This window comes from Grampus griseus (genome assembly GCF_964374135.1).
Source record: "Grampus griseus genome assembly, chromosome: 6".
Classification (NCBI taxonomy): domain Eukaryota; kingdom Metazoa; phylum Chordata; class Mammalia; order Artiodactyla; family Delphinidae; genus Grampus; species Grampus griseus.
The window spans coordinates 38,789,447-38,811,707 of NC_139000.1; the positions used below are offsets into that span (position 1 = coordinate 38,789,447).

A 22,261-nucleotide genomic window follows, 5' to 3' on the forward strand; every position below is an offset into this window, starting at 1 on the left:
CTTCCCCTAGGATAGAAGATGGCAGAAAGCCAGTTCCAACTCACTGATTTTTCCAAACAGAGGTACATGTCACAGGCCTTCAGGTTTTTTTTTTTTGGTTATACCTTCTACCTCCGAGTGGTTTCTTTCAGCTATTACTCATGCATCTGTTGCATATTGCATTATTTTGAGTGGTCCGTTCAACTACCTGGTCATCCTTCTGTGGTTTTTATTGCAGCCTTGCATCAGACAAACCAATAGCATGAGGAAAGATGGAATTCCTTACCCCGTCATCTGCTTTTAGAAAGCAGATTCCCATTGCTCCTCTTTCCCTGCGTTATAGTATCTGTTTCACGGTAATTTGACTCATGATGAAATGAAGCTTTGGTTTATACTAGGAGCTAGTAGCAATGTTAGGAATTTGTGGTGACATCTAGGCCCAGGGAAGAGCAGGACTGGGAGGTGGGGCGGCATCGCATATCCTTTCTTAGCTGGTAGATCTTTTCCGATTGAATACTTGTGAACTACTGTGTTGTGTTTTCTTGGGAATGCCCCCCCCCCCCCGTGTCCAGCCTGGAATGCTACAGGGCACTTATGGGTATTTCTTACCTGTGGTTTTGCTGGCAGTGTAGCTAGCTGTTGTGTGTCCCACTGTCTGGTGAGTGGATAAAGGGCAAACGGGGACTTCCCTAGCAGTCCAGTGTTAAGATTCCGCGCTTCAGTGCAGGGGGCACAGTTTCGATCCCTGGTCGGAGAATTAAGATCCCAAATGCCGCAAGTTGTGGCCAAAAAATAAAGAAGAAAACGAGCAAACAGTTAATGTTGAGCCAAGATGCAGTAATTAACAGTAACTGATGAATCTTCAGGGAAATAATAGGTAGCTAAGGCCAAGTTCAGCGAACCATTAGGGAAAGCCAGTTTCAGGAGTCAGAGCTGTGGGGAGTTTCCAGCTGCCAAGCCCCCCCGCCCCGCCCTGAATGTGAAATATGAGGCAGAGGGCATGGGGTGAGCAGAGCTGAGAGCCACAGAGCTGGTCCTCAGGGCTGGTGTGGGGGGGAGGGTTAACTTAGACCCAGTTCCTAACGACTGTGTGTGCCGTTAGACACAGTTTACACCTTCAGTGGATGACAGTACTGGTGTCACGCTTCCTGGAGCCAAAATAGTCATGTCTTTGACTTGTGAGAACCTTGGATTTCTTTGTGTTCACAGCTGCGTAGGCTAGGACCACGACAGTGGGCAGAGAGGCAAAGTGGTGAGACTCAGGTATGACGGTGCTTTTCTCCCCTTGGTCAAAACGGGCACTGGGCTGTGGATCCGAGGGGTCGCTGCTTTCTAAAACAGTTAAAACATTTCTTTGGATTCTCTTTCAAGTTTAAGGTGAGCCATATCGTGGGAGGAAGATTGAGTAAATTGGTATCAGAGGGAAAAATGAACTTGCCCGTGGTCTGGGACCTGGGCTGCGTACACAGTCTTAGTCCCCATATTAATCCATTAATTAGTATGAGAGGACATACTGTTCTCATCGTTCAGTAAAGTAATACCGCCTGAGGTGGTCTTCTCAAACTGGCTATGATGGTAGCAGACCAGTTTTTTCCCAACATGACAAAGATTGAGACTCTTATAACAGACAAATACAGATGGATAGGGGGAAAAAAGATACAGAATACACGTCCCAGTTTTTTATTACAAGAGCCAGCAGTTGTGAACTGACTCTGAGTTGCCGTGTAAAAGTTTCTCAACACTTAGTCTTGAGGAGTGAGCACCTCGCCGGGGGCAACGGTGAATGTCAGCCGACCACACTGGGCAGCGTCTGTGCGAGGCTTATAAGAGGAATGGTGACAAACCGTCATGTCCAGGGTAGAGTGAACAAGGTGGTAAAGGGTTTGCGAGAGTCATTCTCTGAGAAACACCAGTCGAAGTAATATTTGGGAAGGACAGACGGAGGCTCTTCGTGGATGTTTGATGGAGAACTGTGTGTTAGGCGCCTGCCGTGCTCCAGGAAAGAAAACGTTTGTCTTTCCGGCTTTGGGGGGAGCCTACTGATGTGGGGGGAATGTTAAAGGAACAGTAGATGCTTGAGTTAAGTTTGCGACAAATGCTGAGTGCTGTGAGGGCAGAGTGGTGGGTGATAGGCAGACAGGTAGAGAGTGACCAGAGTTAGGAAGGGAAGGCCTTCCTTGGGGCAGGGTGGATATGCAGGAAGCTGAAGCTGGTGCAGGAGGGATAAGGCCACCCGGCAGAGGGGGCCGGGAGGGTGGGCTGGTGCCAGTAGAGGGACAGTGGGCTCCCAGCACAGAGGGAGCTTGAGGGTTCACGGGCAGCTGCATGAGTGCCCTCGAAGAGTGGTACAGCCGGGAGAGTGCAGGTGGGACTGGAGGGACCTTAAAAGTGCGTCTTGGGCTTCCCTGGTGGCGCAGTGGTTGGGAGTCCGCCTGCGGATGCAGGGGACCCGGGTTCATGCCCTGGTCTGGGAAGATCCCACATGCTGCGGAGCGGCTGGGCCTGTGAGCCATGGCCGCTGAGCCTGTGCGTCCAGAGCCTATGCTCCGCAGAGGGAGAGGCCACAACAGTGAGAGGCCCGTGTACCGCAAAAAAAAAAAAAAAGTGCGTCTAGTGTGAATGCCCATCTGTGGTTCTAGTGGCCTCACCGAGTGGCTGCGCATCTCTGACCCAGTGCCTCTAGTGATGGCGACTCATTTTCCCTGGCTGTGTGAAAACTCTTCCAGCCCTTGAGTTGAGATCTGTCTCCCTGGAACTTTTACCTATCTGTCCTGTTCTTTCCTGCTCCCCGAGACCACACAGCGTGCTGCTACTCCATCCTCCTCAGGGCAGGCAGCTCTGCAGATATTTGGAGACCACCGTTTCTCCATGAAGGGTCTCTTCTGTCTGAGTACGTCCATTGCTTCAGCCCTGTGTTATGGGATGTGATTTCAGGTTCCCACACCATCTGCCTACTACAGTCTGGTCAGTCACCTCCCTCCTGTCCTCTCTTCTACAGATTTCATCAAAATCTGCTGACTAGGCATAGAGGACCCTATTGGGAGCTCACAGCCTAGTGATGGAGCGGTGGCATTAATCAAGGAATCACAAAAATAAATGTGTAATTATAATTGAGATAAGAGCTGTGACAGAGGAGTACTGTTTTTGTGAAATTCTGTGAAGGGCTGATCCCATCTGGAGGGTCAGGGGAGGATTCTCCGAGTGTTTTCAGAGCTGCAGTAATTGTGTAGGGGAAGGGCAAAAGACTCCAGGTGGAGGAACCAGCATATGCAAAACGCCCTGCTTCCTTCCATTGTTTTTATCCAAGTGGCGTAGAGCAAGATGACATTGCCAGTGTTCTGTACTTGTTTTGGTGTCAGAGTGATCTAAGATCTCAGTAGGGTTTCCCAACCAACCTGGACATTTTTCCTCTCTCCCACTTCTAACTTCTCCTAACTTCTTTTTGTTAAAGGCATTGTCCCTATTTTTCTTCTTTTTTTTTTTTTCATTTCTCTTGAACTTTATTTTATTTTTTTTATACAGCAGATTCTTATTAGTTATCTGTTTTATACATATTAGTGTATGTATGTCAATCCCAATCTCCCATCTCCCAGCATTGTCCCTATTCTATCTAACATCTGGACCCAAACTTTAGCCTTTGGTGCTTCCTTGTTTAATTCCCATTTTTACCCAGTCTTCTTATTTGTTAAAATCCTCACTGAGATCGTAGGTGTGTTTTTCCCTTAATGAAATATTTATCTGATCTTGTCTGTTTCTTGCTCAGATATCTTCAAAAGGTGCATATAAACTCCTGATATAGCCCCTCTGGTAGTATCACCCCAGCCTTTCTTTCCAGCCTTGTGTGCTGTGTTCTTCGCATCCTGTGCTCTGGCCAAATGGGATAACGCTCTGTTCCATGAAGAGAAGAGCCCTCCTCCTTCTACCTGGGGCAGCTTTCCTTCTCACTAGCCTCTACCTCTTCCTGCGGAAATATTTTCTGTCCTTCAAAGACCACTTCAGCTGCTGCCTCCTTCGTGAAGCCTCTGCTGATGCCTTTCCCTATGTGCTGTCTCTCTTCTGGCACCTTGTAATGTCTTGTGACACTTTCCACACTTTGGCCTTGAGTTATAATCCTATGTCCAGGTCATGTTTCAGTCAGCTTCTTCCCCACTAGAACTGAAGCTTCTGAAGTCCCCTTGAGCACAGATACCCAGTAAACAAATGTTTGCCCCGTTGACTGGTGGGGGGGGGGGGCGGTGAGCCCAGGATTGCGCAAGACCCTATGATTCATCCTTTTCCAAGGAAATTTGTTGCCTGAACTCTGTGGAGATCACTGATAAGAAAGAAACCTGAAGTTTAGACAGATTGACATCTTCGTTGTACTCCACGCCTCTCTCCCCTCAAGGCATTTTTCTGGCCCCGTGACACCGCTTTCCTCTCCATAAATACTTGGGGGGCTGAGCTCTACCTGCTTCCTATAGTAGCACCTAGAGGTCAGTCATAACTCACGCTAATAATAGTTTGGCTTAAGATTCCAGCTAAGTTCCAGGTTCCTTTACCCTGTGTTTTAATGCTAGACACGTAATTGAGAAATCTTCCACCCACTTGTTTAGTGTTTAAATAAATCTTTAAACTACCTTTTTGGAGTTGGAGCCTAAAGGGAAGAGAAAATCTGAACTACATTTGGGGTAAAAGTGCTTCTTAGGAAAACATGATTTGCGGCAGTGAATAGGGGCCAGTCCGGGCTTCTGGCTGAGAAGATGTGTCAGTGGCCAGTCCCCCTCCCTCTGCCCTCCATTCCTCTCTGATCCCTCTGCTGACCATGTCTGGATTCCACACTTAGTTTATTTCGTGGATTTGAAAATTAGTTCAGCCCCCTTTTACTTGTCACGATATTTGGGTGATTTTTTGTCTTTTTTTTTTTTTTTTTGTGGTACGCGGGCCTCTCACCGCTGCGGCCTCTCCCATTGCGGAGCACAGGCTCCGGACGCGCAGGCTCAGCGGCCATGGCTCACGGGCCCAGCCGCTCCGCGGCATGTGGGATCCTCCCGGACCGGGCACGAACCCGCGTCCCCTGCATTGGCAGGTGGACTCTCAACCACTGCGCCACCAGGGAAGCCCGATTTTTTGTCTATTAAATGCTAAAAGTAACATGCTTATTTTGTGCCATATTATCACCATGTGGGTTTTAGTTTAACTCTTGTTTTTCTACTTTTTGATGGTCTGGGAATGCGTAGCTAATTTCTTGGAGTTATATTGAGGAGTGAGGCCCTTCCTTTTGATGTGAGTTATGTTTAGCTGCTGGACAACTGTCCCTTCCCTCTCTCTCCCTCTTCACCTCTTCAGAAATAGCTTTCAGCTTACCAGGCCTAGTTTGTCTATCTCTTGATCGAATACTGCTGTTTGCCTGCAGTGGTTGGTTCCTTTGCTAGGAATTTTTGAATTGACCTTTGAAATGGCTGTATATTTTAAACTTATCTTTGTCTTACTTTTCGTCCACGCATCTCTTGGTGTGTATCTTTGTCCTGCCTAGGAGCGCTGTTGCTGCCCCAGCACATTTACAATTTGGAACTGTTTAATTGATGGAGGAAGTAGGACCTAGAGCTCAGAATCATAAATGCTGACTTTGACCAGAGAACCTCCTAGTATATCAGCTAGGCCATCTCTTCTTCCTTACTTTATCTAGTAATTTTCTTTTTCCTATCCATTTTAAGAAGTTCTGCATTTGCTTTTTTAAAAAATGAGGATAGCCGTGCATTCAACTAAATAAGGAAACAAAGAAAAAGTCTTCTATCGTAAGGCTTTGAAGTCCTCAACTTGTCATTTAATTGTTACTAAAGCCCTCCATTGACGCAGAAATGCTGTCTTCAGATAGGGTAGGGATTGCACCTGGATCTGCGTGTTTGAGAGGATGCCCGGATGCCAAACTAGAAAAATCCTGTGAAAGAAGTAAAGGATTTCACAGATGTTAGGAGTTAGGTGTGCAGACCCTAAAAAATGTTAAAGGTAGAGCTTGTTACATTGGCAAAGAAAGAGGTTTTACCAGAAGGAGATGAATTATATACCTGAGGACATTTTTGTCCCTGAAATCTTAGAATAATATGGCTCTGGTTTTCTTTTCTTTTTCTTTTTTTTTTTTTTTTGGCGGTACGCGGGCCTCTCACTGTTGTGGTCCCTCCTGTTGCGGAGCACAGGCTCCAGACGCGCAGGCTCAGCAGCCATGGCTCACTGGCCCAGCCGCTCCGCGGCATGTGGGATCTTCCCGGATCGGGGCACAAACCTGTGTCCCCTGCATCGGCAGGCGGACTCTCAACCACTGCACCACCAGGGAAACCTGGCTCTGGTTTTCTTATCACCCCACATCACAGCATCCCCAGCCTCCACCTTCCCTATACTAGTTCTTCAGGCAGAGAGCATCCTCCAAAGTCATAAGTTAACATTATTCTCATCTGTCTTAGAATGAGCCAAATGCCCCAGCTCTCAGCCCTCAGAGCCTCCTGTGCCCAGGGCTCCATAATGAAGCACATCAGTGACGCTGACATGCCTGGTGTTCTCCTTTTGTGTGGGGTAGGCGTCTCCCTCCTGATGGGCCCCATGAGCCCTCTTGAGTCGAGAGTGTCTAAGGTAGTGCTGATGTGGAAGCTAAGGTAAAGGTTAGAGCCCCACTTCTGTGGTTGGCTGACCTCTCCTGCTTACGAGCTGAGTTGGGCCTGTTAAGCTCCCCTGTGCCTCTTCCCTGCTGTAAATAATAAGGGACAGCGAGCTGCCTTCTGTGACGTGGGAACCAAAGGCTGAATCTGTATTGTGCTTCGTACTTTCCTACGTGCTTTCATTTCCCCCACACCTCAGCGGTCACATTGGTAGGGTAAGTTTTGTCAGGGCACGTTGTAAAAACAGGGAAATGAGGCCCAGATAAGTTCCGTGTGGTCCCCACGTCTTATTAGTGACTAAACTGAAACTCTGACCTGGGTCCCCTCACTTCCTGAACTTTACTGCATGCTCTTCAGCCCCTAGACTCATGACCCATGGCAACTTCTGCTGCAGCTGGTATCTGAGGGGTTCCACACCCACCGGCTTCTACTGATGGGGTGGGCTGTGGATTTCACTGTTACTGTTGCTCTCGTTGCCTTTTGTTTTGCTCTTCATCAGCTCTTCATCTCTAGGGACTGCCTTCCCCCCTTGGGAAAGTTGGTACCACCTCTGAGCCACATTTGGTACGACGACTAGGAGTTCCTTGGGAGAGTTGCCTGGCAGAGCCCAGGTGGTTAGAGACTCCCCACCTTCTTGTAGCTTACTTTCCGTAGCTACACGAGAGTAAGCTACAAGGAGCAACCTGGCAGCTTACAAATGGAAGGTTGCTGGAGCAACCTTTCATGCCTCGATTTATAAGTGATTAGGGAGCAGTAAATGACTCGGGGCTTTCGGATTCGTTTACTGAGTGCCAGCTGTATGCTCGTTGGCGAAGTCATCCCAGAGGACTCGGGAATGAGACAGACACATGTAAACGTGGGCTGTAGTTCTCGGCATGATACCGATTTATAGGATGAGCCAGGGTCCTGGGGAAGGACTCACGACACCTGGGGAGTTGGGGCAGGCCGAGGGAGGGGGAAGTGATGTGCGCTTAGGGGGACGCCGTGCTATTCTAGGCAGGAGGGAACAGTTTGTGCATGACGTGACAGCATGCGATATTTTAGGGGACTGGCCCGTTGTTCCGTGCGGCTGGGAATTTAGGATACAAGGCGGTCGTATGAACTGAGACTCATCGACACTCAATTGTGAAGGGCTCGGTGAGCCGTAGAGCCGGAAGAGCCAGTGGAGGTTTTGACATGATCAGATTCTTTTTGATACCTGTTAATACAGCAACAGATTCCCTCTGAAGAGGGCCAGGTTCACAGGCAGCGGGGTCTTGGCCGCAGCCTTTACCTCTGGGGTCCGTGGTTCTTCATCCCTGTTCGCTGGATCCGGCCACTGCCGTTCCTCTCTACTTCCAGCAAACCAACAAGTCTAACACCTGTTTTCCTTTGCCCACGGAACACAGCGTAGTTTTATTAACAGGAGCCAGTCAGCCAGGGAAAGACAATGTGCTTCCCCAGAACGCAGTCCTGTTTCCCAGTTTGTAGCACCTGTGGGGACTCTGAGTGCCTTTACCTCTGCCGTGTGCCCAGTGACTGAAGAGTTTGAGTGAGTTTGATTTCATTCCGTTTTTAAATCTGTGAGGTCCAGCGGGCTTTATTCTGTTCAGTTCTGCCACCACATTTCCGAATCAGATCCTGATCTGCAGGCGCTTGATTCAAACAGCAGGGGGACTCAATTCTCTGAGGCTCTGGAATGTGGGTGGGTGGCCCCTAAGCAGGGCCCCAGGGGCTCCTTCTTTCTGCCCCACAGTTTGCCACCATCCTCTCTCGAAACGTCCTCCGCTCCTCTTTGCCCGGTGCTGTCTCCCCACCTCGCCTTTTAGGATTTATGAATTTCCCGGTTTTCCTGGCCTCACCATCGCCCTGTGCTTTCCTGGCTCCCACCCCACGCCTTCCTCCCTTTCCGCATTCCTGGCCCTCACACTTGTCCCCTGTTTGAGATAAGAGCCCTGGATTCAACATAGCCTCACTTTCCTCTTTTTAAGTCACGGGTGTTTAATATCCATGCTGTCATTTCCCGAAGGCCCCTGCAGGTGTCGAGCACGGTTAAGGGTTTTGCACTTTTGCAGCTGTTTTCTCTCTTTTTTTTCCTTACAACAACCCCTGCGACCCCAACATTTTATTATTATTTCTATCTTGTTGATCAGAAAATGGACACATTACAGGGCTCAGGTAGTTAGGCCTGTTCGGAAAACCACGGTCATTGAGACCTCGAGCTGGGGACCCCCGCATCTCAGGTCCCTTTGAATCCAGAGTCTGGGCTCTTATCCTGGCTGTGGACCCAGCCTACTGTGTTCATCGGTCGGGAGCCTCCTCTCACCTTTTTCTTGAATAAACAAATAAATTCAAGTTTTTAAAATTGAGGTATACATATAGAAAAAAATGTACACATCATGTGTGTATAGCCCAGTGACTTTGCGCCAAGAGCACCTGAAAAACCCTTTCCCATGCCCCTTCCAGTCTCTAGGGGAACCACCATCCCAACTTCTTATACCAGAGATGAATCCTGCCTGGGTTTGAACTTCTGTAAATGCAGTTGTACCATATGCATCCTTTTGTGGCTGGTCTCTTTCTGAATTCAGGCTTGAGAGATAGTTATAAATGTACACTATCCGTTTATAAATTCGCCCTCCTGGTTGATCTTACTTCCCTAGTTCCTCAGTCAGTAAAGAGGGTAAGTTTCCTTCTGGGATCTCTTGAACGTTGTCACGATGCGCCGTCAATGTGGACTTTCTCAAAGACGTGTGTGTGCTTCCCGGAAGTGAATAACAGATTCCAAGCTGCCTTGTTTGCTCCCCTGGTTTTTCCTTCCTGTGGGTCCCTCTGTGAGCCACACCCGCCCTGTGCCTCACTGGGGTTTGTTCATTCGATTAGGCCCTCCAGCACAGCAGACAGCGCCAGCTTCCTCCGAGGCCCCCTCTGACTGATGTATTAACAGCCATATGGGTTTCCCCTGGGACAGACGCATGTTCACAGCTTCTGGCAGCAGTTCGCTGCACTGTGAATCAATTTTAAACTGCCTAAGTGTGATGATCACAGACCTCCTGTGCGGTTTAAAGAAGAGGACACCTAGGGGAGAGGTGGGTATCTTCCAGAGACAAGCATACAGCTCTCTGTACTTTGTGCATCTGTTTTAATCTGGAACATTTAACTCTATAATAAGCAGAGTTCCAGTTGAAGTGAGATAAAATTTCCTTCCCCTAAACATCAGGAATTGCTAAAAGGGTACCTGATGGAAACTGCCCACCTAGAGGTACCCACCTTGATTTATGGCGAACAGAAAAACTAACCTTCACATCTGCCATTTTCCTCACAGCACAGAAGGCTTTAAGAGGCAAGTTCTCTCCCCACGTTTACCATCGTTCATTTGTTATTTTCAGACCCAGGTCGTGGTGCCTGGTATCTGGGTCACATAATTTAGAATGTGAATAGACTTAAACCCCAGTTCTCGTGGTCTCATCTTCAAGGGCAATAATACAATGCTATTTGATTCCAACTCCAAATATCCTATAATAAATGGCATAGGTTCAATTAAGTGTAATGTGCATGTATTGAAATATCATGTGGGCTTGATACATTACTAAGGACACTAAAGGATACTGTGAGCTAAAAATAGGAGATATAATAACGAAAAAGAAACAGACTCACAGACGTAGAGAACTAGTGGTTACCAGTGGGGAGAGGGAAGAGGGAGAGGGATAAGTAGGGGTAGGGGATTAAGAGTTACAAACGATTATGTATAAAATGATCTGCAAGGATATATTGTACAACACAAGGAATATAGCCAATATTTTATAATAACTATAAATGGTATTATTTTATGAGTATATTATATTTTATAATTATAAAATATATTTTATTATAAAGTAATAACGAGTATTATTTTATAGTAACTATAAACTCACAACCTTTAAAAGTTGTGAATCACTGTATTATACGCCTCTTACTTATATAATGTTGTACATCAAATATACTTCAGTATGAAAAAATAGGAGATTTAGTGGTTTGGTACTAAACCAAACCCTTGACATAAGGGCTTTGAGCTGTAGTTGTTTTATATGCATACTTATTTTCTAGGACATTCTTTGTGGTTCCCATTATGTGTACTCAGTCATTCAAATTAAGAGTAATGTTAAGGATTTGGGCCAAATAGCTGTATAAGATTAGTTACTGGAACCAGTTTGCCAGGAGATAACGTATCTAAAATTGTGTCCTTTGGTCAGGGAGAAGGGGAAGTTCTTTTAAAAATCTTTTCATATATTTGATATTTTGTTTTTTAAATATTATTTATTTATTTATTTTTGGCTGTGTTGGGTCTTCGTTTCTGTGCGTGGGCTTTCTCTAGTTGTGGCGGGCGGGGGCCACTCTTCATCGCGGTGCACAGGCCTCTCACTGTTGCGGCCTCTCCTGTTGCGGAGCACAAGCTCCAGATGTGCAGGCTCAGTAGTTGTGGCTCACGGGCCTAGTTGCTCTGCGGCATGCGGGATCTTCCCAGACCAGGGCTCGGACCTGTGTCCCCTGCATTGGCAGGCAGACTCTCAACCACTGTGCCACCAGGGAAGCCCGACATCTTGTTTTTATAGAAGGAAAATAACAGCATGTATTTTATTTTCAAGCTAAGGAAGTATGTGGTTTTATGTGCAGGCAGGTAGAAACCTGATGTCTTCTATCAATTTTAAGTTTTGTGCATGCTTAGTTATTTTTCAAAATTTGAGTTAGCATTAAAATGAAAATTTAAGTTCTGTATTAATGCCCAAGGTCTTTAGGATCTGTAAAGGGACTGCAAGGTGCCAATGATAAATTCCATAAAGGGCCCAGACTTATTCCAGAAGGTTATGGGAGGGAGGAAGCCCTACGTACTTCATTTATTGTTTATGTATGCAGACCTATAGAAAAGCTTTAATGTTGAACTTCTAGATCACCGAGTGATGCTTTGGATAAGAAGAAAGTGAAAGCAGTGGTCTTCAAAGTGCCTAGTTCAGATGTGGGTGGGAAATAAAACGTTAGCACTCCTATATCTTCCATCCTCTACAGGGTCTTTTCTTTGTGCGTGCTTTCTAGTATCTGTAGTATATGAGTGCTTGGAGTTTAAATAATTAGATTGTTAGAGAAAAAATATGCTGTAAGATTTTAGTGTAGAAACAGAAGTGTGCACTAGGATTAGGTTTGTTTGTATTTAACAGGGAAGAAAATAATAGCTTAAGTAAAATAGAAGTTTATTTCTCTCTCCCATAAAAGATACTGGCTGTCAGTAGCCTAGGGCAGGTATCACAGCCCCAGTGATACAGCCCCAGGTCTCACAGTGTCACCAGGACCTCTGCATTCTATCTTTCTGTTCTGTCCCCCTCAGCAATTGAGTTCCATCTTCAGAGTCACCCTGTGGCCCAGAAACGCTGCTGGAGCTCCAGTCATCTTGCTCATAGTTCAGGTAGCAAGAAGGAGGAAGAGAAGAAGGAAGGCACTCTCTCCTCCCTCTTTTTAAATTCTTTTTCTTTTCTTTTTTTTAATTTTTTTTTTTTTTTTTTTTCCCGGTATGCGGACCTCTCACTGTTGTGGCCTCTCCCGTTGCAGAGCACAGGCTCCGGACGCGCAGCCGCTCCGCGGCATGTGGGATCTTCCCAGACCGGGGCACAAACCCGTGTCCCCTGCATCGGCAGGTGGACTTTCAACCACTGCGCCACCAGGGAAGCCCCTTTTTTTAAATTAATAAACTTATTTTTTAGAATAATTTTAGGTTCACAGCAAAATTGAATGGAAAGTACAGGTAGTTTCCATGTCCCTCAGGGTCCCCTTTCTTTCAAGTTATGAACTAAGTGCCGCCCAGCACCTTCTGCCTACATCTCATCGGTCAGCACATGGGCATACCTGGCTAGAGCAACGCTGGGAAGAGTAGTCTTTTAGTTGAAAGCTTTGCTGCCTTCGATAAAACTGGGCTTTGTGGCCAAAGTAGACAGGGAGGTCGTTGAGGTGGAAACTTGAAGTCTTGTCAGAAAGCCATTTGATGTAAGAGAATCTCTTTATTATTTTCTGTTAATTATGCAAAAGAGAGTTTAAGTCCAAGCCTTAAACTGGTACGTTTAGAAAGCTGTTTTTGTTTGTTGATGTTGAAGTACGTGGTTTACCGTGTGTAATCATTATGAGCTCTCAAGGGCTTCATCTTAAGCATCAAAAATAATCATTTTAAATTATACTAAGGAATCATACAATTATACAGGGTACAAGAAGGAAGTATTTTATGTTAATTTGGAAGCACATGTAATGTTTTTTAACAGGATTTGAAGGAATGCCTTACGGAATGAAGAGCACAGTTTAAAAATCTTAAAAAAGTTTTTAAAAAAGCATTTAATATATATCTTTTTTAACACCCTGGACTTTGGCTGTTATTTATTTCGTTTGTTTCATCAGTAAACACTTCAACTTATACTGATTTCAAAAGGAAGTCGTGGCAAGAATCTTTGCTCTGTCTTTCTCATAGAAGCGTGCTGTGGTAAGGACTAATTGCTTTATGATAAATGTTTTTTCTGTCTCCTCTCCCGTTCTTCTCTCTTCTCCCTAACCATCCCCTCCCCAAAAGCGCATACTCCTTCCACGTTACTGCGGACGGTCAGATGCAGCCTGTCCCCTTCCCCCCGGACGCCCTCATTGGCCCCGGCATCCCCCGCCACGCTCGCCAGATCAACACCCTGAACCACGGGGAGGTGGTGTGTGCGGTGACCATCAGCAACCCCACGCGACACGTGTACACGGGCGGCAAGGGCTGCGTCAAGGTCTGGGACATCAGCCACCCTGGCAACAAGAGCCCCGTCTCTCAGCTCGACTGTCTGGTGAGTGAGAAGGAGCTGGTGCACAAGGGTAATTTCCTCCTGGAGACTCAGTAAGGAAATCGCTGTCGGGGCCTGGGTTTTATTCCCATTATGAGGAAATGGAAGCCCATTCTGTTTCCTGTGTTAGCTATTTAGCTCTCCCCACTCTCTCCCCTCAGCGTGAAGGTTTCATTTGTTGCTGTTTCAGTGGTTAAATCCCAGAGTTGATGGATTTCTCTTAAAACATATTTTAACAGTAGTTTACAGAAGCGGTTCTTGTTTGAATGTGTATTCAGAAGGGGGTTTCCCGTTTAATGGATGGAGTGCAGCTAGGCCTGGACTCTGAGCCCTGCACTCCCCTCGACTTTTAATTTCCCTACAGCCTTTGGATAAATATTGAAGAGTAAACATTTGATAACGTGGCATAAAACCATTCTGAACAGGGTCTGTGTTTTCAGGGAGACCTGGCTGAGTTTTATGACCTTAACTTTACGAACGAGTTACTAGATCGCACTGCAAGAAATCAGGGCAGCCTTCAGCAGGACGGGGGTGGTGGGAATGCTTCCCCGCCTCCCCCCAGCCAATACCGTGTTGCGTTTTTCAGGATCATAGAATACATCAGGACATGTTCTCTACACAGTAGCCACAGGATTTACACACCACGTACCATTGGCCTGAAGTGGACTATAGGCTGCCCTGCCCCTGTAGGGTGTCTGCCTGCACTTTGCTTCGGCATGTGGTACACTTTACCTGCTGCCCCCCTGGCAAGTGGCAAGGATTCCTGAGAGGGTGTTTCCAAAATGAAGACTGACTGTGTTTTTTGAGACGAAAAGCCTCTTTGGGCTAGTTCTTGGGTTTTTGTTTTTTTTTTGCAATCAAATAACTTAAAAATATATCCATTAATGAAAGTTAAACATAGGGAAACATACTTGAACATCTTACGGAAAAACCCAAGCAAGCTTTTTGGCAGCCCAATGGTAGGAGAGTTTTGTAACACTCATCATCTTTTTTGAAATTACATTGCTTAAAGTTTCTCTAATCTTTGAACAATAGGCCATGGTTAAAGCATACTAAAGACTCTGACTGTATCTGTTTGGGTCAAAGGATAGCAGTTATTTCTTTGTTGCAGAGGGCGGGGGTCATTTTAGGTCCCACCTCCCTTTTCTAATGTGTTGGTTTTGATGGAGAGATGCCTTCTTTTTTTTTTTTGCCATACGCGGGCCTCTCGCTGTTGTGGCCTCTCCTGTTGCAGAGCACAGGCTCCGGACGTGCAGGCTCAGCGGCCATGGCTCACGGGCCCAGCCGCTCTGTGGCATGTGGGATCTTCCCGGACCGGGACACGAACCCGTGCCCTGCATCGGCAGGCGGACTCTCAACCACTGCGCCACCAGGGAAGCCCAGATGCCTTCTTTTATTCATTTTTTTGGCCTTTGGGTTGAGAGGCTTAAATATCACAGCAGCCGTGTTACAACTTGAGAAAGCAGCTGTGTTCAAGTCTCAGACAAGGATCCATTTGGCTAATAAAGACACAGTACAAGCCTTAGGCAGAAACTTAAGAGTAATGAAAACCAAAGCATAGGTAGTATGTCTGCAGTTTCCAAATAGTAAATAACGGAGGCTGATGAGGTCAAAGATTTACAAACTAGCTGTGAAAAGTGGCTTCTTTGTAAAGAAGTACATGTACCCTTACCTTACATCCCCTGATCATCTCAGTTGCGTCTACTCAGCAGGAAATTGGGCTTCGGCGGCAGTTATATCTAAGCCTTCACACATGCCGAGCAATCCTGTGAGTTTGCTTTGTTTACGACTTCAAAGGAGCCAGGGGCCATCAGATGCTGATCTTTACTACAGAACGCTTGCTTTGGTAGTGTCCCCGAAATACCACTTTTTAAGTCAACGACGGAGACAGCAGTTAGAGAACATGGCATTGTTACTGCTTGGTCATGCATTATAACAATTGAATTATGTTTATTTCACAGAACAGGGATAACTACATCCGTTCCTGCAAATTGCTCCCTGATGGCTGCACTCTCATAGTGGGAGGGGAAGCCAGTACCCTGTCCATTTGGGACCTGGCGGCTCCCACCCCGCGCATCAAGGCAGAGCTGACGTCCTCGGCCCCCGCCTGCTACGCCTTGGCCATCAGCCCCGACTCCAAGGTCTGCTTCTCATGCTGCAGCGACGGCAACATCGCCGTGTGGGACCTGCACAACCAGACGCTGGTGAGGTGAGCAGGGGTGGTTTCCTGAGTGGGGCTTCCCTGCTTGAGTACCTGGGTCAAAAGGCCCCCTATTACCCCTGCTTCTCTGCCGGCCCCCAGGCTCAGCCCACACGTGCCAGGCTTGGATCTGGGTGTCAGTACCGTATCACCGCCCTCAGAGGGCTTACGGTCTTGTGGCCACGCTTGGGTGTCACCCAGGCTTTATATTTACCTCCCTAATGTTCCCGTTCTTCAGCCACATACACATGCCAGATTTGTTTAAAAAACATTCCTGGCTTTTGCCAAGGGGCAGCATACCATGGATTAGATGGAGGTACAAAAGGTCCTCAATACTAGATGTTTTTGGCTTTGCCTAGAACCTCGTATGTGCGCACAGGAGCCAGCTGATAAAGGATGACAGAAAATCAACAAAAGGACATTAGAAGAGGAGATTCCACGAATTTCACCCACAGAATGGTTTTAAAGTAGCTGTGTTTCTCAATAACTAAATAAGCTCTGTCCAGGGGTCATTTCCCCCAGGAAGGAGCCCAGCTGCTTGGAATCTGCCAGCTTTGTGTCCCTCCTCGGCTCTGGCCAGCTCACGCCCTCTGGCTGAGTCGGTGCTCACGTCAGGGATGTTAGAGAAAAGTCTTTAGAAAAGGAAGAGCTAGTTAAACATCTACGGCAGAACGGGCCTGTGTTTCGCCCTTTCGTGTCACAGTTCATCTTCGCTCAGGAACACTGTTCATGGTGCCTTTTTAGACTTGGATGTTATTTAGCAGGGCTCCTCCCGTGCTTCTGGGCCCAGAGCTGGAGGGAAGGGACGGGCTGTGGAGTTGATTATAGCAGCTCACTCTTTCTTCAACCGTTTCTGTAGAAATCCACTAAGTGTCACCGAACCAGGCTCTGTCCCTGTGTGTCGGTGACAGTGTGGTTATTTTTCTTGTCACTCTCCGGGCAGCTCAGAATGAGCAAAGTGAACAAACGGAGCCAAGCCAACAGCCCCTTCAAACTTTCAGCCTAGCAAGTGTCGGCTGTTTTTTCTTTTCTTTCTGCTTTTTTCTTTTTTAAACTTAATAAATAGCTCTCCCAAAATATTCATTCGAAGTGCTTTTCAAATATTCATCTCTTTAATCCTTGTCGCTTCTGCACTGCTGTTATCCTGATGTTATCGTGGAGGAGCTGTAATGGGGCCCAGGCACTCTGCCCTCTTGTATGTTCTGGGCCCCTGCTCTGTGCCGGCCCCCAGGGAGTAAGTACCTGTTGGATACGTTGGCCTGCTTCACACATCTCTCCCTCTCTCAGTTTGGACAGGCCACACGTGGCTAGCGGCCACTCTGTGTGACAGGGCAGTACAGAGTCTCCTGAATATCTTTGTATCTGCTGTGACCCAGCACGTTCTGAACAGCCCTAGGATCTGCGTTCTAGGAGCCTGACCTGAGGGTAGCGCTGAGATAAGTGGACGGAGGGATCGAGGGACACCCACGAAGAGCTTAGGTCAGCAGAGAAACACAGTTGTTTTCAAGAAGTCAAAGTATTTCATGAGTTTCAGAGGTAAAAAAAAAATTCAGAGGATGAAATGAAGAGGAGGTCCCTGGGTTTCACGAGCTGTTTGAGGACAGAAAAGCAGCACTTTGGAAATGTGGGGCAGGACTGCTCCAGACCAGCGGGAAAGCCTTGGGTGCAGGCTGGGACGTTTGAGGCAGAGAGTTGGGGTGCATGGGGGAGAGGACCAGGATGGAAGCTCTGAGTAGTTTTCAGGGAAGAGATTTTTGGAGTGATGGTTCACATCTTGTTTCAGAATTCAGGGCAACAGTGGTGCTCTTGTCTTTTCCTCCATGCCCTTTAAATTCCAAGGTCAGCTTTAAAGTTGGGAGCTCTGCAGGAATACTAAGGTAATAGGAAGGAGAGGCGGTGGAAACTTTTCTCCGGGCATTGAAATTTCCAAGCAGTTCTCTCATGGATTCTGCCTGGTTCACCATCCTGATCGAACCTCGGAACACTTCTCACCTGTTCCAGTCACTCCTCTGCCAGCTCCCTCTTGGCCTGCAAAAGCAGGTCCACGACCCCCATGCCACCAGCCCCGTGGTGGCTTACGTCAACCTCCCCTCGGCAAGCCCTGCCTGGGGCCTGGCAGAGCATCGCACTCAGCAAATCCCTGTCGGCTCGTTGTCCTTGGTAGTGGTTCTTTGTTGTTTTGTTTGTTTGTTTTTTGAAGTATAGTTGATTTACAGTGTTGTGCTAGTTTCTGCCGTACAGCCAAGTGGCACATTCTTTTTTTTTATATTCTTTTCCATTATGGTTTATCCCAGGAGTTTGGATAGAGTTCCCTGTGCTAGACAGTAGGACCTTGTTGTTTATCCATTCTAAATGTAACAGTTTGCATCTGCTAACCCCAAACTCCCAGTCCATCCCTCCCAGCCCCCCACCCTTGGCAACCACAAGTCTGTTCTTTGGTGGTGGTTTTTGACTGAGGCACGAGGTTCCCCTTTAAGAGAACAACAGCCTTGTGCTCAGATTTGAGGGCAGGACCGTGCCCAGGGGTCAGTCAGCAATCAGCTCTGTCTCTGCCCCACACCTCTGAGTCAGGAGGCCGGCATGCCCCTTTGTCTCCAGGAGTCCAGATTTCCTAACGTGGGGCTCTTTCGAATAGAAAACGCGAGGTTGAGTAAATACATGAGCTCATGCTTTGTTGGCACGAAGGGCATTGCGGTGTTACTCACTCATGAAAATGGGAGTGCTCCTCGGCCCTGGGCTGGTGATGTGGTGATTCAGGCCTGCACAGTTATAGGCCAAGCCTGCTTCTTTCTTTAAGGAATACACTTGGGATTTTGTGTGTTTGTCTTTTTTTCCCCACTTTCACACTTAAAACACTTTTTCAGACCTAGGAGGAATTTTACCTTCCAGACAGATTTGTGAGAATAGCTATAGGAGCGTATTTAACTTCTCCTGTGTGGTGACCTAAAACGGCATTCCATTTCTTCAGCACTTGGATCATGAAAAAAGGAAAAGAAAGTCTGCAGGTGCCGTTTCCTCTCCTCCTCGGGGGGAAGGTTGGTTTGATCTTGCACATCAGCAGACACCGAGGAGGTGACACACGCACAGCGAGTCCAAAACTAACAACACAACAGTGTTTACCTTGAGCTCTGGCAGGAAATCATTATTCAATCTGGTTTGTTTTATCAGGCAATTCCAGGGCCACACAGACGGGGCCAGCTGTATTGACATTTCTAACGACGGCACCAAGCTCTGGACGGGCGGCTTGGACAACACGGTCCGGTCCTGGGACCTGCGTGAAGGGCGGCAGCTGCAGCAGCACGACTTCACCTCCCAGGTGCAGGCTTGTCCCTCCCCGGAACCCACGCGGTGCTCTGTGTGTGGTGCACGCCCTCCCCATACCTTCCCCGCTCCCTCCCACCCCCAAGAGTAGTAGCTAGACAAACAGACCTGGCTTTAATTTGAGATACAAACACACACACACACACACACACACACAAATTACCCTGAAACACTTAGACTGGTTTTTAAAATGCTGTAGGTTAAGATGTGTTAGTTGTTTTACTTGTATATGAGTTGTTTCAGGAATTTGTGCCATGAAGAACATACAGGGTCTGATCTGTTGTCCATCTAATGTGGGGATGAGAAATGATTTTATTCACATATAAATAGACCTTGAGAAATATGCAGGGATATCACAAGGAGTAGAGAAAAATCATAACAGCTCTGCAAGTTGATTCATTTTGCTTAAATCAGGGAGCTTAAAAAATCCAGCAGTATCTCAGTGGATGCCCATTTTGTTACTCATCCCTCAGACACTGGACTCATGGCTGACTCGATTTATGGAGTTTTGAAATGATATAAAAATGGCAACTTTGTGGACTGTGGAGCTTATTTAGATGTCAAGTGTCTGAATCTAGGCCTGTTTGGGGAAAGATAGTGCATGCCATTTTAAGTGTTTTCTGTTGATGGTGGAATTGTCCTTTTTATTGTGACTTATTTACTTACTTTTTTTTCTTTAATAATTCCAGTCAGAAAAATAGGACAGAAATGGGAAACAACTATACGTGCAACTAAATTTCATGTCCCTGTCAAAATTTTGTTGAGTTTCTTATAGGCTTCCCTGTTCCCTTCCAGTCCTGTTCCCATTATGGGTAGGATCCTATTTTTGGTCTGCCCTTTTTTAAAACTTCTTATGGAAAATTTCAAATATATTCAATTTATGAGAACAGAGAATGTTCAAGCATATATGAAAGTACAGAGAATTATATGATAAACCACATATGCCCATCACCCAGCTTCAACAGTTACTAACACATGACCAGTCTTGTCTCATCTGTCATCCCTGCCCCCAAACACTGGATTATTTTTAAGTAAATCCCAGACGTTATATCATTTCATCCATAAGTATTTCAGTTAGTATCTGTAAAAGATAAGGAACCCTTTCAAACAACACACAGAATACCGTTATTATTAAGAACAATTTCTTGATTTTATCACCCATGACACAAGTGTTGCAGTTGTTTTTATTTTTTTCCAATTGTTTCATAAAGGCCTTTAACACTTGACTTATCTGGGTTGGCATGGTTGTCCTGTAGACTTTGCCTTTGCTTATTACCTCCTCCTGTTCTTGCTAGTTTTTCCCCTTTTCTTGTTGTCTGTTCACTTCCTAAGTCTACTGGGCAGAATACTCAGTGAGCCTCTTCTGCTTCTTGTAGATATTCTCCCTTGGTTATTGCCCAACTGGGGAGTGGCTGGCCGTGGGCATGGAGAGCAGCAACGTGGAAGTTCTCCACGTGAACAAACCTGACAAGTACCAGCTGCATCTCCACGAGAGCTGTGTGCTCTCCCTGAAATTTGCTTATTGTGGTGAGTTCAACTGAAAGGAAACCGGGAAATATTGATGGCCTAAATGGAAAATACTTCTAAAAAATATAGTGGAGATGATATCTGGAAAAAAATGTTGTTCTCTGAGCATCTGGATGCAGTAATTCTGTTGTCTTAAAATGTCCCTCAGAGCATAGGGATGTCTGTTTTTGTCTGTTTCCCTGAGTTGGGAAAAGTCAGCAGGTGATAGAATTGCCTAATACGAAGTTCTGACACATGTTTGTTTTCAGCGGGGAGTGTCAGGGGTGTGGGTGGAGGCAACCCCTCTGAGAGGGGTTGGTGGGAGTTTATAGAAAAATGAGGCAGGAGCAGAGGAGGTTGCTATGAACTGACCGGGATGAGCAGCCCATGGGCAGAGAAGGGAACACTTAGCTGCACCCAGACCGTTACACTCTGCAGTGAGGATAATGAGGGAAGAAGTTCATGGGGGGTCAAATATTTATTCACAAGATGGATGGATGGATGGATGGACAGATGGATGGACGGATGGATGGATGGATGGACGGATGGACAGATGGATGGATGAATAGCTATCACATATTGACCATCCTATGTGCCATATGTGCTGTCTGCCATTTAACTTAGATTCGTCATTTAATCCTTCCTAGTCCCATTTTATCATAAAGAAGCTAACAGAAGACAACTTCATTGACTGACTATTCGAGGACCCACTGCATGCTCCGTGTGAAGCTACCTGTCATGTATCCGGTGGCTAACGGGACTGACATGGTTCCTGCCACCGCTTTGATTAAACCCAAGATCACAGATGGTTCACAGTGGAGCCCAGATTTAAAACCTGCTGTGTCTATTCATGTCATGGCCCAACCCCTTGGACATGATAGTTCATGATTAAAAATGCTCTGAGTTTGATTAAGCCCAAGTAGCTAATAGTATAGCAGGAATTCTAATCTAGTTAAGCCACAACCACATGTTCCTTTGCTAATTCTAGGTAAATGGTTTGTGAGTACTGGAAAAGATAACCTCCTCAATGCTTGGCGGACACCCTATGGAGCTAGCATATTCCAGGTAAGTCCGTGCTCCTTACATAGAATGACAGACAGTTGGACCACAGCATTGCTGATGACGCCAGCAGTGAAGGTGCCTTGTTGGGAGCAGGGCCCTGAGCATCTCTGTTCCACATTAAACACATGTCCATTGTTTTCTCTTCCAGTCCAAAGAGTCCTCATCCGTGCTCAGCTGTGACATCTCTGTGGATGATAAGTACATAGTCACTGGCTCAGGGGACAAGAAAGCTACAGTCTATGAAGTCATCTACTGAAAACATTATGTGGTTTAACGTTTATAGTTGAATTGGGCCAAAATGTTTTGAATTTGTAGAAATAGAAAAGTTATAACTTTAAAAACACAAAAACCTGTTTCCAAACCTTGACACAAAACTACTTTGCGTCTACAAAGAGGAGGCCGTGAGCACATCAACAGAAGGTCACCTACCTACCTAGACCAAATGGAGCACCGAGGCAAAGTGGACAGAGGGGTGAGGGTTGTGGGCTTGAGGAATGGAGCCCGCTGACCTGGGCAGAGTCCATCCTTTTCTTTCTGTGAGATCTGCCGAGATTACCTTTCTGTTCCTTGCCGTTCCCCTCCTGTCTGTCCGTGGTAGAGCAGTGGTGTCTCCAATGAACTTGTTTCCTCGTTTTGCATCTTGTGAAATGTTTTTTTGTATTTTTGTTGAAGGTTAAACATTTGTATAAATTGTAAATATATTTGGTTTATTACAGTAAAGGCTTTAGTACCAATAAGTGGTTTTCCTTCTTCTTCAT

General features: G+C 46.4%; 1 protein-coding gene across 5 annotated transcripts in view; it reads left to right on the plus strand.

The window, feature by feature from the left end:
* Nucleotides 1-22,220, plus strand: part of LOC309823473 (transducin-like enhancer protein 1) — an 89,768-nt gene extending 67,548 nt beyond the window's left edge. For all 5 annotated transcript variants that reach the window (XM_082655785.1, XM_082655781.1, XM_082655784.1 and 2 more), the window contains 6 exons: nucleotides 13,168-13,417; nucleotides 15,376-15,623; nucleotides 18,783-18,930; nucleotides 20,312-20,462; nucleotides 21,430-21,506; nucleotides 21,652-22,220. In XM_082655785.1, coding sequence (XP_082511911.1) covers nucleotides 13,168-13,417; nucleotides 15,376-15,623; nucleotides 18,783-18,930; nucleotides 20,312-20,462; nucleotides 21,430-21,506; nucleotides 21,652-21,759 — 982 coding nt within the window. In that variant the 3' untranslated portion in view covers nucleotides 21,760-22,220. The remainder of the gene's footprint in view (nucleotides 1-13,167; nucleotides 13,418-15,375; nucleotides 15,624-18,782; nucleotides 18,931-20,311; nucleotides 20,463-21,429; nucleotides 21,507-21,651) is intronic.
* Nucleotides 22,221-22,261: the final 41 nt, after the last annotated feature.